Source organism: Crocodylus siamensis, chromosome 14 (genome assembly GCF_052110815.1).
Source record: "Crocodylus siamensis isolate JL-2025a chromosome 14, ASM5211081v1, whole genome shotgun sequence".
Classification (NCBI taxonomy): domain Eukaryota; kingdom Metazoa; phylum Chordata; order Crocodylia; family Crocodylidae; genus Crocodylus; species Crocodylus siamensis.
The window spans coordinates 439,678-454,183 of record NC_143408.1 but is presented as its reverse complement, the minus strand read 5'-3'; the positions used below and the strand labels follow the sequence as shown (position 1 = coordinate 454,183).

Here is a 14,506-nt window from a genome sequence, read left to right as displayed (position 1 = left end):
ACACTGCAGGTGGGGTAAGCAGTCTCTGCCTCTAAGCAAAGCACCATGCAAACAAAGCCACACAATTGTTGGCTCAGGAGGAATGCACACAGCAGCAGCATGGTAACGTTGCCTGGGACAGAACTGAGCCATACAGATTTGATCTATGTGCATCAAGAACCTCTGGATAGAGGAAAAACTAATTTTTGGTGTCATGGCACAATCTAGTTTTGCATCAAGTTATCAAAGCCTTCTGCACTCCACACTAGTGGAGCTGGACAGCTCCTGACTACCAGGAGTGCAGCCGTATAGGGGTGTGCAAAGCAGGACTTACTGGATTCAGATTTGGCCCGAATTGGGGACAGTAATTCAATTTGTTGATTCGGATCACTGTCCTCAACTCCATTAAGCTGAATCTAAAGATTCAATCCTGATTCAGAGAATCAGCAATTCGGCCACCGACACAGCTTTAGATGTTTTTTCTACGTACCTCGAGGTACCAGGCACAGCTTGTGAAGGCTGTGATGCTGGGGCGCGTGGCGTGTCCCACAGAAGCGGGGGGGAGGGGGACGGACACCCGGGACCCACCCCACATGCTCTGCAATGAGCCCAGAAGTGGACCAGAAGTACTTCTGGTCCACTTCTGGGTCTGCTAGTGGGTGGTGGGGGGTTGTCCCCGGCTTGGGAATTGGCCGCAGGGGTGTCCCCAGTCCCAGGAGGCACCATTCACCGGGTGGGGGGTGGCAGCATACTCCCTGGCGGACCCGGAAGTGCTTCTGGTCCACCTCCGGGTCTGCTGCTCCTGTGGGAAACTCCACACGCCCCCATATCACTGCGTTCATGAGCTGCCGGCTACCTAGATGTACGTAGAAAAAACATTTAAAGCTGTGTCTATGTCCAAACACTGTATCTCTCCGAATCGATTTTTTGATTCAGAGAGATTACATGGTTTCCCGATTCGATCTGGATTTGAAGATTTGGCGACCAAACGGCCGCTGAACCGAATCAGCGACCTAAGCTGCACAAAGCCCTACATCCCTACTATTTCAGGACAACTTAAAAAGCAAGAAAAATAAATAAGCAAGCAAAACATAAGTCAGGAAAAACTTCCACTCCAATTTTCCACAGATAACTAGCCATAGAATGCCTTCTATTCTACTTCACTGATTTTCACCTTGTTTAGAAGGAACTCATCGAGATATTTCAGCTCATCGGCATTTGTGATCTTGCGGAACACAGACACTCGCCACTTCTCAGACGCAGCTGTAACTTTGCTGATCTTAATAGCACGGGTCTTCTTTGCTTTGCCAGTGTCTTTCACGTGGCTCTCTCCTGCCTGAGGGCGACTTGGTTGTCCAGGAGGGTCTGGGATAAGATGTATATCTATTTTATAAACATTTTCCAGGCAGGATGACGTAAATCAATTCCGTATCACCAGAAATTTAATTGTGGCCATTTTTCCACATTGTTCTCCGCACAAATCTTTAAAACATACACTTCATTCTAAGAACTACACCAGAAACACAGTTTACACCAGTTTTGTCCCTCTGGGTCCACGATGAATCTCAGACATGTCTTTGAATGCCCAAGAAGGATGCTTATGTCCAAAAGCTTGCAAAGAACTTTTTCCAACTATTTAGTGGATCTAATAAAAAATACCACATCTACCCAAAGAACCCCATTTACCTTTACGATGCATCTATTTGAGCTTTTTGATATTAATACCACAAGACCCCACTGCTAAAGCTGCTCAAGAATGGAGACCTAAAACTCCATTCTGAACATGGCGCCCTGTGTCTAGCTGAGTAGAGGACTCTCCGGCAGGATTCATCAAGAGTGGAGGAAAGTGACAGCAGAAAAATAAGAGCTGAACATCATCATCCTAGAAACTGAATTCATCCTTTCCAAACACCTGCATTTAGTACTCTAGTAGCATAAACCAAGAATTACTTTCATCAGAGTTACATTTTGGTGACAGACTGGCCAAAAATAGCATTAAGACCATCTAAGAAATGCCTCACATGGAAGTAAAATCTGAAGCTATAGATAATACTGCACATTTTGTAAAATTACAAGATTCAGAAGCTTTCTCTCAATAGGTAACAGAACAGAATTTAAAATCCTGCTTTAATTGAACCCAAACACACAACTTCTGTACATAACAAGCACTTGAACACTTGAAGAATTTAAATTTCAACTGATCCCACAAGTGCAAGTTTTAATGCAGAAGACACCCATTTACATTCCTCCTTGCTCATTGTGGCCCAGTGGTGGAAACTCACATTCTGACACTTGCTGCAGTTCAACTGCTTCTCGTATCAAAGCACACGATACATGTGAAAGATTCTCCCCTTCCTCTATTGCATCCAGATTCTCCTTAAGGTTTTTCTTGTCTGTTTTTTTCCCCAGGAATCGACGCAAAGGACTTTTAAATGTAGACCTAAAAAGTAAAGACAACACAGGTTTTTCCTCACAATCAGGCAGGATTCCATTATGAATAAGTGACTAAGAAGTAAATCTCCAGAACAGAAGTTATTCAGCTCCAAAGACTGGTGAAGTAAAACAAAACCAGAGGGAAGGGGAAAGAGAGATTAACTAGCTGGATCGCATTTACTGCGGAGAAGCGTGGCCTCTCTGTGCTCCATTTTCCAAGCGTTTCAGTTCACTGGAGATAAATTACCTAAATAATAAGGAGCCTTTTCCTGAAAATCCACAGCTAGAACCAAAGCTACATTGGCCGAATGAACTAACCAAACATCCAATTCATGTCAGCTACTGACACTACAGCAATTTTGCTGACTGGCTGAGAAAATTCCCTGCTTTTTCTTTTCCTGCCCCACGTGCTAGTGTCACACATTCTGGTGGGTGTGATACCTGGGTGTACCAGGGAAACTAAGGACAGGGAACACTCGTTGGTCCGTTTGGTTAAAACCAGTCCCATGGCCACAGAGAATACATACTTAGCATCCATCTGCTGGCTAGATGACTGCAGTGGAACAGCTGAATCCAAGGGTGATAACTGCTCTGTTGACTTCTTTTGGAGAGTGTGTTTTTTGTTGACCTTGTCTTCTTCAATGGTATCTGGAGGTGGCTACAGAACATTACAAATACCATAGTTTTTAAAATGAAACAAGTGCCATATCCTGTATTTACATCTTACTTTTGAAGCAATCTATAATCAGGTTCTGTTTTCATAAGAAAATCTAAAGAACCTGCTTCATCCAAGTTATGGACTCTTTATTCGGGGAGATGCTTTATGAGGTATAATGCCTTTTCTAGGATTCTGTTTTGAAAACAAGAAATGGAAAGAATAAACTGCTGTATAAAATCCAGTGAACAAAACCATCCATCTTACATGGAAATCAAGCCAAACAAAACCCGATAGGAACTTGCCCGTACTGCATGCACGGCAGGTCAACTATTCCCAAATTCCTGTACTTTGCATTCCTAATAAGGTAAGTAAGAATATACAAATATATCTTTGAACAGTGTCAATACCTGACTTATGCTGACAGATTGGGCCAGGTTGGAGATATCATTCAGTGAAGAAGTAGTCCTCTTCTTTCTGTAAGATTACACCAAAATTACTGTAAAAAACAGATTATTTTAAATAACACACGCAGTTTCAATTGTCTGGTAGCTCAGGCCAAAAAACCAAAACAAGCTTACTTTGCACAAAACAGTTTATAATGTGTTGTGAATTACTGTCCCAAAGTAGTCCCTGTTAAAAATACCACACATCGATTGTTAACCTGTGGGGGAGGATCTTGACCTAACCTTACTAACTAACTACTACTACTACTAACCTCTCTCACTGGTCTTCCAAATTTCCAATTACCTTTTCAATATCCAAATTCTTGATTTTTTTTTTCTATCATAAACATAGGGCCAATCCCTGGAGACTAATGAGGCTGTTTATTTAAAAGCAAACTTTCTAGATTATCGCATATGAAAAAAAGTTCTTTAACTGGGAGAGGCAAAGAAGGATTAGTATAGGAGGAGCCAACCTTTTTTTTTTTTTTTTGGCAGGTATGCCACAAATTAGCTCTATACCCTCTCTGAGTACCACTCTAAGCCCCTTCCCATGCCCAATCAGATGCTCTGCTTTCTTCTCCCTGCCTGATCTGATGCTCTACTTTGTTTCTGCCCTACACTCCCTGCCCAACCTGTCACTGTGCTGCCTGTCTCCTCCCACCTCTGCCGCGTGCCATGCAGGGGTTAGATCCCAGAATGAAAGGTTTTCTGGGCACTGACAGACTTGACATTGTCATGCAACTGGCCATCAAAAATGCTCTGCAACTGTGCACTCACAGATGAACACAGCTGCAGAGCACTTAAAAAAAGTGCTCAATCGTGCAACAAATGAACCCTCATTACACAAGGGTTCAGATGATGGCACGTCAAAGCAGAGCATCTTCATTAGCTTCTGTTAGTGCACGCCAGAAGCAGGGCTGCGCTGAAGCAGGCCAGCCCCAACCCCAGTGTCATCTTCAGGATGGGGGAAGTAGGGGCGGGAATTCCCAAAGTGGGGGGCTCTAATCCACCTGCCCCCATTCCAGTGCAAGCTGGACAAATCTGAAAACAGACCTCCTTCCCCACCTGAGACAGCAGAGGAGCTGGAAGGGGGGCTGGGCTAGGGGAAGAGGCTGCAGAACACACAACCTCTCTCACTGTATCAGCTCCAAAGTGGAGCTTGATCCCGCACCCTCCTGACCCAACAGCAAACATCCGTTGGATCAGGAGGGTCGGTCCAACTCACGGTGCTCTCTGTGAAGTCCCATGAGTAAGACCAAGAAGCTGCACATCTGTTAGCAACCTTTATGTCTGACAGGATTCCTTCCTTCCACCCCTTAATTGCTGCCAACATACTCTCTTTGGACTGTATTACAGAAATGTGTCCTCAGCACAATCAACTACTGGTGAAAGCAGAACAGTAAAGCAATTGGGAAGCTGTTCTTACTCTAGTGGAGTTTGTGGAGACGGGCCAGGTTCAATACTTTCATCGAAAGACTGGCTTAGCATTTCATTCTGACCAGCTTCTGACTGCCTCTTTCCTTTCCATTTTTCCCGTTTATCTCTCAGTTTCCCTGGGTCATCCAGGTACCGCTGTATCTGAAAAGAGGTGGGGCTGTCCAGATCTTTGGCTTTGTGTTTATGTCTTTCTGCGCGATATTCGACTGGACTTCGAAAGCTTCCAGTAGCAGGTAGGCTGTTTTTAAGATTCAGCATAAGATTTGATGGTCTTTCAGGACAGTTGAAGCTTTGGCTGCCTTTTATCTGGCTCTTTTGGCTCTCCTGTGTTTTCAGTCTATAAGCATCCTTCTCATCTAATGTTTCCTGCTTTGATTCAGTGGCTTGCTCAGCATGGGAATCGTCATCCATTATTTTCCGTGACAGCTGTATGTCTGAAAGTGTTTTGCTTTCTTCCACTGGGATTCTCTCTTCTGTACCTTTCAGAAGTACCAAATCTTCTGCTGTGGCTTTTTCTGGGGTTTCTTTAGCAGAAGTTTTTTCTTCAAGGGACACTAAAGACTGTTCCTCTACGGAGAATAGGACACGCTTATTCTGCAAGTTGTTGTGCTCCAGCCCTCTCTGTCGTCGAGATGCCCGTTTCTCCCGACTACTTGGGATCTTCTCAGAGCCATCAGCTATGCTCTTCTGGGATGGCACAGCTCTTTCAGGAGCGTGGCTCAAGTTCTCAGTTTGCACATGCTGAGCTTTGTCTTCTCTTTCTGCCACCTGTTGAACACCTTCATCTACCTGCATCTCTGGTTTTACATCCAATTGCTCTGACGGTGGTTCACCATCCTCAGCCTGGTTTATAACGGTCTCTTTCCCTTGAGCTTGTTGCATCGCCACTTGCTCTCTCTCAGCTTTCTGCTTCTCCACAAGCATTTGTTGAAACCTAGTTAATAAAACATTAAACATGGGGTATATAAATGCATAATCCAGAAGGAGCCAAAAGCAAGGCCTGTGGATTAAATATGGCTCACAAAGCACTGCAGCTAGATGGTACCAATAAATGAAGTCCCTGCATGACTTCTGGGGTATTTTGTACCAGGGCCTTGGACTTCCTGCAAGCCATAGCACTGAAGCTGCTGTAATTGATACTACAAGCAATTCCAGTTCTGAAGGAACCCTGGCTTCCCTAACACTCCATCCATGTAGTTAGTTCAGCTGGGCAAACCTTGGCTGCCCTTGGCTTATCCTGATAATGCAATCCTGGTAACATCACTGGCATCAGTTTAAATCAGGCACCAACTGCAGTTAAGACAAACTAATACAAAGAATGTACTACTGGGAAAACAGACTCATTACAGCGGTAATTCATTCATTCAGCCACAGCAATGCAAGTCAGGCAGCTTGAGGTATTTCTATACAGGTCTGGCAGAGCCATGCTCCTCTTTTACCTCTTACGCTGTAGGTGCCCCCTAACAAGTGCCTGCACAAGGGAGATTCGCCTCTTCTGCTGACAGTAGGACTTCCGTTCCCTGTACCCTCGCCACACTGACTGAATATAGACGGCAGCATTTTTCCTCTCCAGTGCCCTCCTAAAACAATACGAGCGCCAGCAAGCCTAGAAGGGAGACTTCATTAGTCAGAGACATGCTCATCGACACTTTCTTGGAGGGGAGCTTTGCAACTCGCACTAAAAATCGAATAAAATGTACCTGCAAAGTAATGGCTGCCTGCCGCATTCTGAGGAAGCGTCTCCTTTCCAAAACCATCCGGAGCCAGCTCTGAAGGTGAATGATTTTTCTGATCACTTCTTTATGTAGTGCTTCCTGTAATATCTGTCGCTCAGCCTCTTTCATGAACACCTGGTCAGTTAAAAAAAGGGTCACATCAACACAAATAAAAACCAAGCTGCTTCATCCCTTGAAATAGATAAATCCCAGGGAACCATTCCTAATGGGTATCTAGACACTGTGCTCTCAGCACAGTAGACCTGAATTTCCTGTTACTGGAACATCTAATCTCCATTTCCAGTGTGATGGGAGAAGGCATCTACAACACATTTTTGTTGATTATAACTGGTGCATTAATACGTTATTTCCATTCACATCTCCTAAAGTTTTTTTTTGGGGGGGTTGCATTAAACATACAGGGGGAGATATTTACTCTCAAAATTCTGTTGCACAGCACTTCAGTCTGGTTTACTGCACAGCCCAGTGTAAATTTGTTCCCCCTCAAGAGTCAATTTTCCCCTTGTTTTACTGATTAAAAGTGTGTCAGACTCCCACTACTCACTTGTATGATCTGAAAGCCATATACAATTCTTTCCAAATGGAAAACAGTGAGCTTAGTGATAAAAGACAATGCAGCAACTGTCCATAGACTGAAGGCTGTCCAAATATGAAGACTGTTTTTCAGGGTGAAAATCCCTGCACCATTTTGGACAGTCTGCTCAGATGGCTAAATATGGGATCAGGAAAATTATGGACAATGAATATTATAGGGAAAGCTGGGTCACATTTTTTTATATCATTATTTTTCGTGTGCACAGCCAAAAAAATATTGAAACACATGCTAAAGAACCCCAACAGGAGAGACGTTCTATGCATTCACACTTCTTACAGAGCACCTTCAATGATGGAAGATATTTCACAAACCTTGGTCTTCCCTATTTGGTAGTTGTTTTTGTCCAGTTTCAGTTTGTTCAGATAAGCACCTATGTCTTCCCTCAAGGCTTTGGCATTTTTGGGCAATAACACTTGAAACTGGTCTATAAACTCCTGAGGAGGTAACAGCACACAACAAGAGACAAGTTAGCAGACAGCTCATGACTTTGGAGTTACAACTAGAAAACTAGAGTTGAGGTAAAGTTAAGATTTCTGGGCTGCAAAGGTTAGCCAGTGCTAACCTCTGTGTCTCAGTCCAAAATTTTGTCTGTAAAGTTCCCATAAAAAAATATATGTTTTGCTTAAATATCTTTGCTTTATCCAGATGCTATGTATGTACATAAACACATCTCAAATTATTATTTAATGAAAAAATCTACTGAAATTTCTACACGTAAATATTAATTTTAACAATCTGTGTTCTATAACTTAGCACCACAGTTCAGGTGCAATTCTCTCCCTGCAAGTGACAGCACAGTACTGAATGTGCAGAAGCATTCAGACCATGCCTTTGCAATACAGACCCCACGTAAGATACTGCAAGATGTCTGCAGACAGGGTTTTAATGTAGTTTTAGGGCTAAGTCAGTCACAAGCATTATTGCCTACTAAAGAAAATATATACACTGAACTCAAATGGTCATGAAGTACATCACAATGCATCCTTCTTCCCTCAGTACCTGGAATGTGTATTTTGCACTGTAACCAGATCTTCGAATTCGCACCGTCTCCAGCATGCCAGTGTATCTCAACTGCTGCAAAACCAAGCCCTCATCAAAAAGGAGCTCCTCCTGAAAGAGACAGGCAAGAAAACAGTGTATGCAGGATGCAGTTTACACCACCTGCTCAAAAACAAAACAACTACCTCCTCCAACACTCCTTAAAAAAAAAAAAAAAGTTGTCTCCAAATATCCATATTTTGTTCTTCCAGATAAAGCAGAGAACAACATGGTAATGGCAGGAATAAAAATCTGTGATACTGTTGCAGTCTTAAGATAGTCTCAGAACGCATGCATCACTCAGTCTTTAAAGAAATATCATTTAAATTCTTTGAGGTAACACAAAGATATTTGCTCCCTGCCTCTCTTACAGCAGCTCTTGAAGCACAGCTGCTTTCTGGCCACCAGGTATTTGTATTTGGGTTGAAATCTGAAGGAGAGGATTGCCTTCATGTTGTTTGTGACCACCTCTGTTCAAGGTTTAGTTTTCACAATGTACCTGAACAGCCACAGTAAGATTATACCTAGTCCACAACAAGGATTCTCCAACAGGAATCCCCAACATCTACGGTCACTTGGCTGAGCGGCAACAGCATTGTTTAAGCAGAGGAAGTAGTAAATCAGAGTAACCAAAGAATGAACAGTTTCTGCCTTGTTACTCTTTGCTTCACATCTTTACTTCTCCTTTTTACTGGGAGAAACTGAAGTCTGGACAACTCTACAAACTGCATACCTACTTACCAACTGTGGCCTTAAAAACTCGCTATACCAAGAGACCCCCCTCCCGCATGGCTGCTGCTTTTCTCTGGGACAAGGGGAGTTCCTTTCATATACTAATTAACTATTACCATTTGTGGTAAGAATGCCAACAAGCGAGTAGTTAGTGCTAGGGAGCATTAGGGAAGTGGGGACATTTGTCCAGAAAGAACTCTACAAAAACCCTCCAATTCATTCCATGTTTATGTTACCATAAAGCTTTCAAATGCCCACAATACTCTGCCGCTGCCAACACTTCAGTAAAGCTAGAGCTGGCTGTCAGTCCCATAATCTCAAGGGCTTGCTGTGACAGCACAACTTCTGTAAGAGGGCAAAGGGTTGCTGCAGTGGTTGGAGATTGTGCCAGAAGCCTTAGGCTAAGTAATGCAGATTTTTTTTTCTTATCACACACACAAAATTCTACTTCTTTTATGATGTATTTTCAAACAATATCAGCTATGAGTTATTTCATGTGCTATTAGGTTTTTCTCCAACAAAAGAAAGCTCTATCTGCCTTTATACGTGCTCATCGTAGTAACTAACATGTTAGCAGCTGAACACTACTGTGTATAAGTGGGTGGGGGCATGGCCATCAGACTAGTTTCCTTGCAAGTGAAGTGACTTACCTTTTCAGCATTGGAGCGAATGCAGCGGATGAAGAATGGCTCAGCTTTCCCCAGAGTCTCCAGTAATTTATTGAGAGAGGTCTGGAATAAAACATTCCATGTACTCATGCAAACATCACTATTTTGAATTGCCTTTGCCAACAATACCTCTTCCTTAGAACACAAGTCTCAGCCAGACACTGCAATACATCTAATACGTGGTCTCACCAAATCATTTTTGTATTCATTTTTCCTTTCTACCAGGAGCATCCAAGACACTTTCACTGCCAGCTCTTGCATATACCAAACATGGACAAGAGCCAGGTGCTTGTGTAGTCTCTTACTGATCTATCATCATTGCCACAGAACGACTGACTATCAAAAGTCCCTATATTTTCTGTATTATATATACAGTAAATTACAGTTAGCCTGTAAGCATTAAAAGATTGCAAAAGGCCTAGAACAATGGTCCTCAACCTTTTAAGCCTCAAGGTCCACCTCAGAAAAAGCTAGCTCTTAATTTTCACTTGTTTTCTGACTATGCAAAATTAGAGCAATTCTTTTATGGCAAAGAACTCAGAAAGACCCCGGCACGTTAGAATGTTTCCGACACTGTGGATTCCAATTTGAAATTTCTGTGTTTATCTTGTGAATCATGTTTATCTAATAATGCTAACACTGAAAAGATCTCAAGGCACCCTGGCTGAGAATCGCTAACCCAAAAAGAAGAGACTGATCTATGCAAAGAACTAGCAAGCTGGTTGGGAAATAAAGAAGTGGAATCTGTTCTGGCGTGGCAGGAGGGGGACAGTCCCGGGTGGTTTTTACTCACTGCTTGTTCCATTGCAGAGCAGTCATTATCTATGAAGACTGAAATATGCATAAGTCACCAAATCAGATATTCATTTACCTGGAATTGTGCACTTATGCTAGGGGGTTTCTTCTTTTTGTGCAAATGTAAGAGGGATTTTGTAGTCCGATCATGCAGCGTCATGCTCATTATAAGCTTCAGAGACTTGGAATCCAGCAAGTTCTGCAATTAATAAATTTGGTATTTTCACAATTTATATGTATAGGATCATTTACTTGAAGGACAAACATCATACTGGCATCACCAAGTGTGGCAAGAGTGCAATCTACCACTTAATGACAATATTCTCTATATTATATGTTACACTCAGTCACTCAGGATTTTTACTTTAAAACCTGAACTATCCTCTCTCAAACACTGAAACCATTTCTGTTCCTCTTCCCTGGGGTGGAAAAAGCTAAAAAAAAAATGGTCTCACATAACCAATATTTTTGTCCCTTACGGCCTGGTCATGGGTTGCTGTCCATACAGACAAGCTCCTTCCTTGTCACAATGAAGGTATGTTCCTTTCTCAAGTAATTTCCACTGCTCTGCTTAACCATGGATCAACCTGGAATTTTGTTCATTTGCCAGGCAAGCTTTACTGCATGTCAGTACCATTTGGGACTCAAGAATTTGGTAGCAAGAGTGTTCTTGTCTAATTGCTGAAAGGTACTTTCCTCATTTATCTATTCCAGTCAAAAGGAGCTTACATGTCAGCCAATTCTAAAGACAACATTTTATCTACCCAGGTATTTAAGGGGTAATGGGAGACAAAAGATTTCTCACCACACACAATCTTCCGTGTAGAAAGTTTTGTCAAATCAAGAGGTATATTCACTATTTGCAAAAAAAAAAAAAAAAAATCTTTAAACATGCTGAATAACTTTACCTTGGGAATGATCTGCTTTTGTTTGATACCTCTACTTTTCCTGTTAAAATATTAAAGATTGTTTAAGAAAAAAAAATACATTGTGATTTTTGGTTAGTTCAGCAAGCCGTGCCTTGCAAATTAGATCAAGCTAAGATGCAGAGGAGAAGAGATTGAGTGCAACAGCTTCAGGATGTGATCATGCATGCAGAGCTCCCCATAGCAGAGTAATGTGGGAAATGCAAACCACTTTGACAGGAGAAGGCTTTGCCAACTTCCAATACCTGCAGCATTAGCAAAAAGGAAATGTTTTGTTTACAGCACCTACAGCTATCAAAGATGAGTCTGATTGCTACAGAAGATATATCTGCACTTTCCACATGCATGCTTTCAGTCCATGAAACCACCTGTGCGGGCATTGGAAGACAGACCCCGTATCACCAGCGGATGAAGCAGGAGGTTCTGCCTGTGCTAGCATCATTCTGCAGAAGTGCTGGGCTCCTCAGACTGTTAACGTGTGCCCCAACATTCTACGCAGGGATTCTGAGACACGAGTAATGCGAGCACTTGTCAGGACAGATCTCCTAGGGAAGTGCACACACTTCGCTGGCTAAGGAAGCACAAACTGCAATGTGAATCTCTTGAGAACCAGGGTACAACTCACTCCCTAATTCTGAGAGCGTTTAACCTTTTAGTGTAAAATGTGCTCCAACTCCAACTGACCTGCAGTTAACACCTCATTATGCAAACTATCATAAATTAACTGTCACAATCAAGTTACTAGCTCTAGGAACGTGCCTACAATTATGCGTTTTTTTCCAGCTTTTTGGGAAACTGTTAATGCTTATGCTGTCTTATTTTGAGAGAGACTTGGTTTTCTGATGCGTACCAGCAATCTGTTCATGCTACACAGCTTAGTACTTCAGGGCAGGTGGTATCAAAAGCAGATTTTACCACTGTTATTGCAAAGGAAACGATGCAACATTCTCTTTAGCTTCCACAGGAACTATGCTTTTGCCAAGGAAATACTATCTTGCTTATATTTTTAGTTTTGTTCAATTTAGTCTGAGGAGAAGGTCTCTCTGCTGTTGCAGATCTTGCTATGGATTGCAATACTGCTCGGTCATTGTTGCGCTCACAAAGTAATACTAGGACACCAAAACTCACAGGAAGTGGAAGCGGTGTGGCTGAAGTCGATTGAGTGACCGAAGCAGCCTACGGGGATCATCACCCTGCCAGGGAAGTCCTTTTATACTCCTGATGATTTGATCATGCAAGTCCCTAAATGATCCACAGCCAGGCAAAAGATGGTCATGAGAGAAAAAACAGGGAATTAAAACAAGGAGGTCCCGTCACCCAGAGTGCTCCAAACAACAGCAGGCTGATCCCAGGCTACTTTTTCCTAAACATGAGTTTCTGAAACAGAAAATCCTGGCATGACACATGAATTGATACCCTCAGATTTTAAAGGTTACAGGTCAAGCATCAAGTTATGTATACTGCATTTAATACATGCTCCTGGGTTATCAGTTATGGCAAAAGTGAGGGTAAATTAAAAACTGATGCTTAAGTATTTGCCAATAGGCTATATTATGTGCAGTCTGAAAGGTCTTTACAGGCAAAAAAAGGAGGCTTTTCAGTACTTATGTCTAGGAATAGATGCTTATATCTATTTCTTAAATAGATTCACTACATCTAACGATTACAGTTAGCTTGCTTAGCAAGTTCTCATTAGAACCCACAGCAAAACATTGGACACTTAAGGACTATCTGAAAGTGAGGATTTAACTTTCTTCACATTTCCAGTAGAAAGTTGATGTATTTTTTTGAAACACATGTTTAGCATGAAAGTTAGTCGGAGATGGTCCCTATTTAACTGTTGACTCCATCAGTGTAACCATGCACCATGCTGAAGAGGATCCCATCCTGGCACCAAACTTACCTTCTTTACTCTCCAGAAAGGCACAAACCAAAAATACAACAGAAGTATAAGAATCACTTCTGATATTAAAATGCAATCACTTTTTTGAGCTGCTCAGTGAAGAAGCAACAATAATTTAAAGTTGCATTTGCTTATTTTTTCTAGTTCTTCTGAAAATTCTTGTTAAAATCCTGCATTCCTTGTTACAGAATCTCAAGGAAATGAGCATGACACACACTGGCTACGTTTGGTACGTCTGAAGTGTATCTTTGATTTTTGACAACTGCAACTGCCTGAGGCTGTTCAATCTGCTGATGAACCAGGGTTCTGCAGTTGTTGTTTTTTTAGCTGCATTTCTGCACTGAGCTTACTCAGAAGGTTCAGCTGTCCAGGAATGTGCCTCCCTGGCCTCCAACAACAAGTCTTCTTATTGCTACTTACTTCTTGCTTTCATAAAAAGAAATGATGTCTTCAAAAGCATTTATATCGAAATCCTCAGAGCAATCAAATGAAAAATCAAGCACTGAGCAGCTGCAAAAGGAACATGTATAGAACCTAAATACTTGACAGAAAGGTAAACATGAATATAAAGAGTAATCTTGGGAACCAGGTCTGGAAGGGATTCTCTACCTTCCAGCCACTGCACTGCTTTTTCAGTTATCACTTCTGTACCCGTAGAATCATAAAAGCAGCAAAACATTGGTATTTTTTTTTTTTCAGTTCTCAGGGGCCAGCAGCATAAGGAAGAATGTTCAATAGAAACAGCAACGTCCAGTAAAAAGATGAGACTTTAGAAACGTAGCAGCAAAAGAGCATTTAGGCTTTACAACAGTACTTGGCAGAAATATTCTTATGTAGAAGAAGCTGAAACGTCTCCCCCAAACGACTTTATTTATAAACACTTCACTCTGTTATACACAGACAAATCTTTGTCATTTCCCTTCCTTCTTTCATAAAGGCATTCAGAGAAAGTGGCATCTTTGTTTCCACAGTTCACCTACACCTGTTCCTTACTCACACCTAGAAAAAGACTAACATCTATTGCACCAAGGCTGCTACTCTACCTTGGGACCAGGGTGCAATAAAATAAAACAGAGTCTTAAAAAACCCCTACCACACCACTAGGAGAACAACAGAAGTAATATCAAGACAAGGCGTAGAGATAAATAGGTCCAGCTCTTGTG

At 42.0% G+C, this 14,506-nt stretch overlaps 1 protein-coding gene across 12 annotated transcripts in view; it reads right to left on the bottom strand.

Moving 5' to 3' along the window:
* MYO9B (myosin IXB) overlaps positions 1-14,506 on the bottom strand; it is a 54,865-nt gene that overhangs the window by 11,440 nt on the left and 28,919 nt on the right. For 8 of the 12 annotated variants that reach the window (XM_090028041.1, XM_090028042.1, XM_090028040.1 and 5 more), the window contains 14 exons: positions 13,764-13,853; positions 12,569-12,682; positions 11,423-11,462; positions 10,591-10,713; positions 9,702-9,782; positions 8,281-8,391; positions 7,593-7,715; positions 6,651-6,800; positions 6,390-6,556; positions 4,940-5,884; positions 3,478-3,544; positions 2,940-3,070; positions 2,262-2,419; positions 1,154-1,344 (listed from right to left, as the gene is read on the bottom strand). In XM_090028041.1, the coding sequence (XP_089884167.1) occupies positions 1,154-1,344; positions 2,262-2,419; positions 2,940-3,070; positions 3,478-3,544; positions 4,940-5,884; positions 6,390-6,556; positions 6,651-6,800; positions 7,593-7,715; positions 8,281-8,391; positions 9,702-9,782; positions 10,591-10,713; positions 11,423-11,462; positions 12,569-12,682; positions 13,764-13,853 (2,491 nt within the window). The remainder of the gene's footprint in view (positions 1-1,153; positions 1,345-2,261; positions 2,420-2,939; positions 3,071-3,477; positions 3,545-4,939; positions 5,885-6,389; positions 6,557-6,650; positions 6,801-7,592; positions 7,716-8,280; positions 8,392-9,701; positions 9,783-10,590; positions 10,714-11,422; positions 11,463-12,568; positions 12,683-13,763; positions 13,854-14,506) is intronic. The other 4 variants (XM_090028044.1, XM_090028046.1, XM_090028052.1 and 1 more) reach the window with 2 other exon arrangements.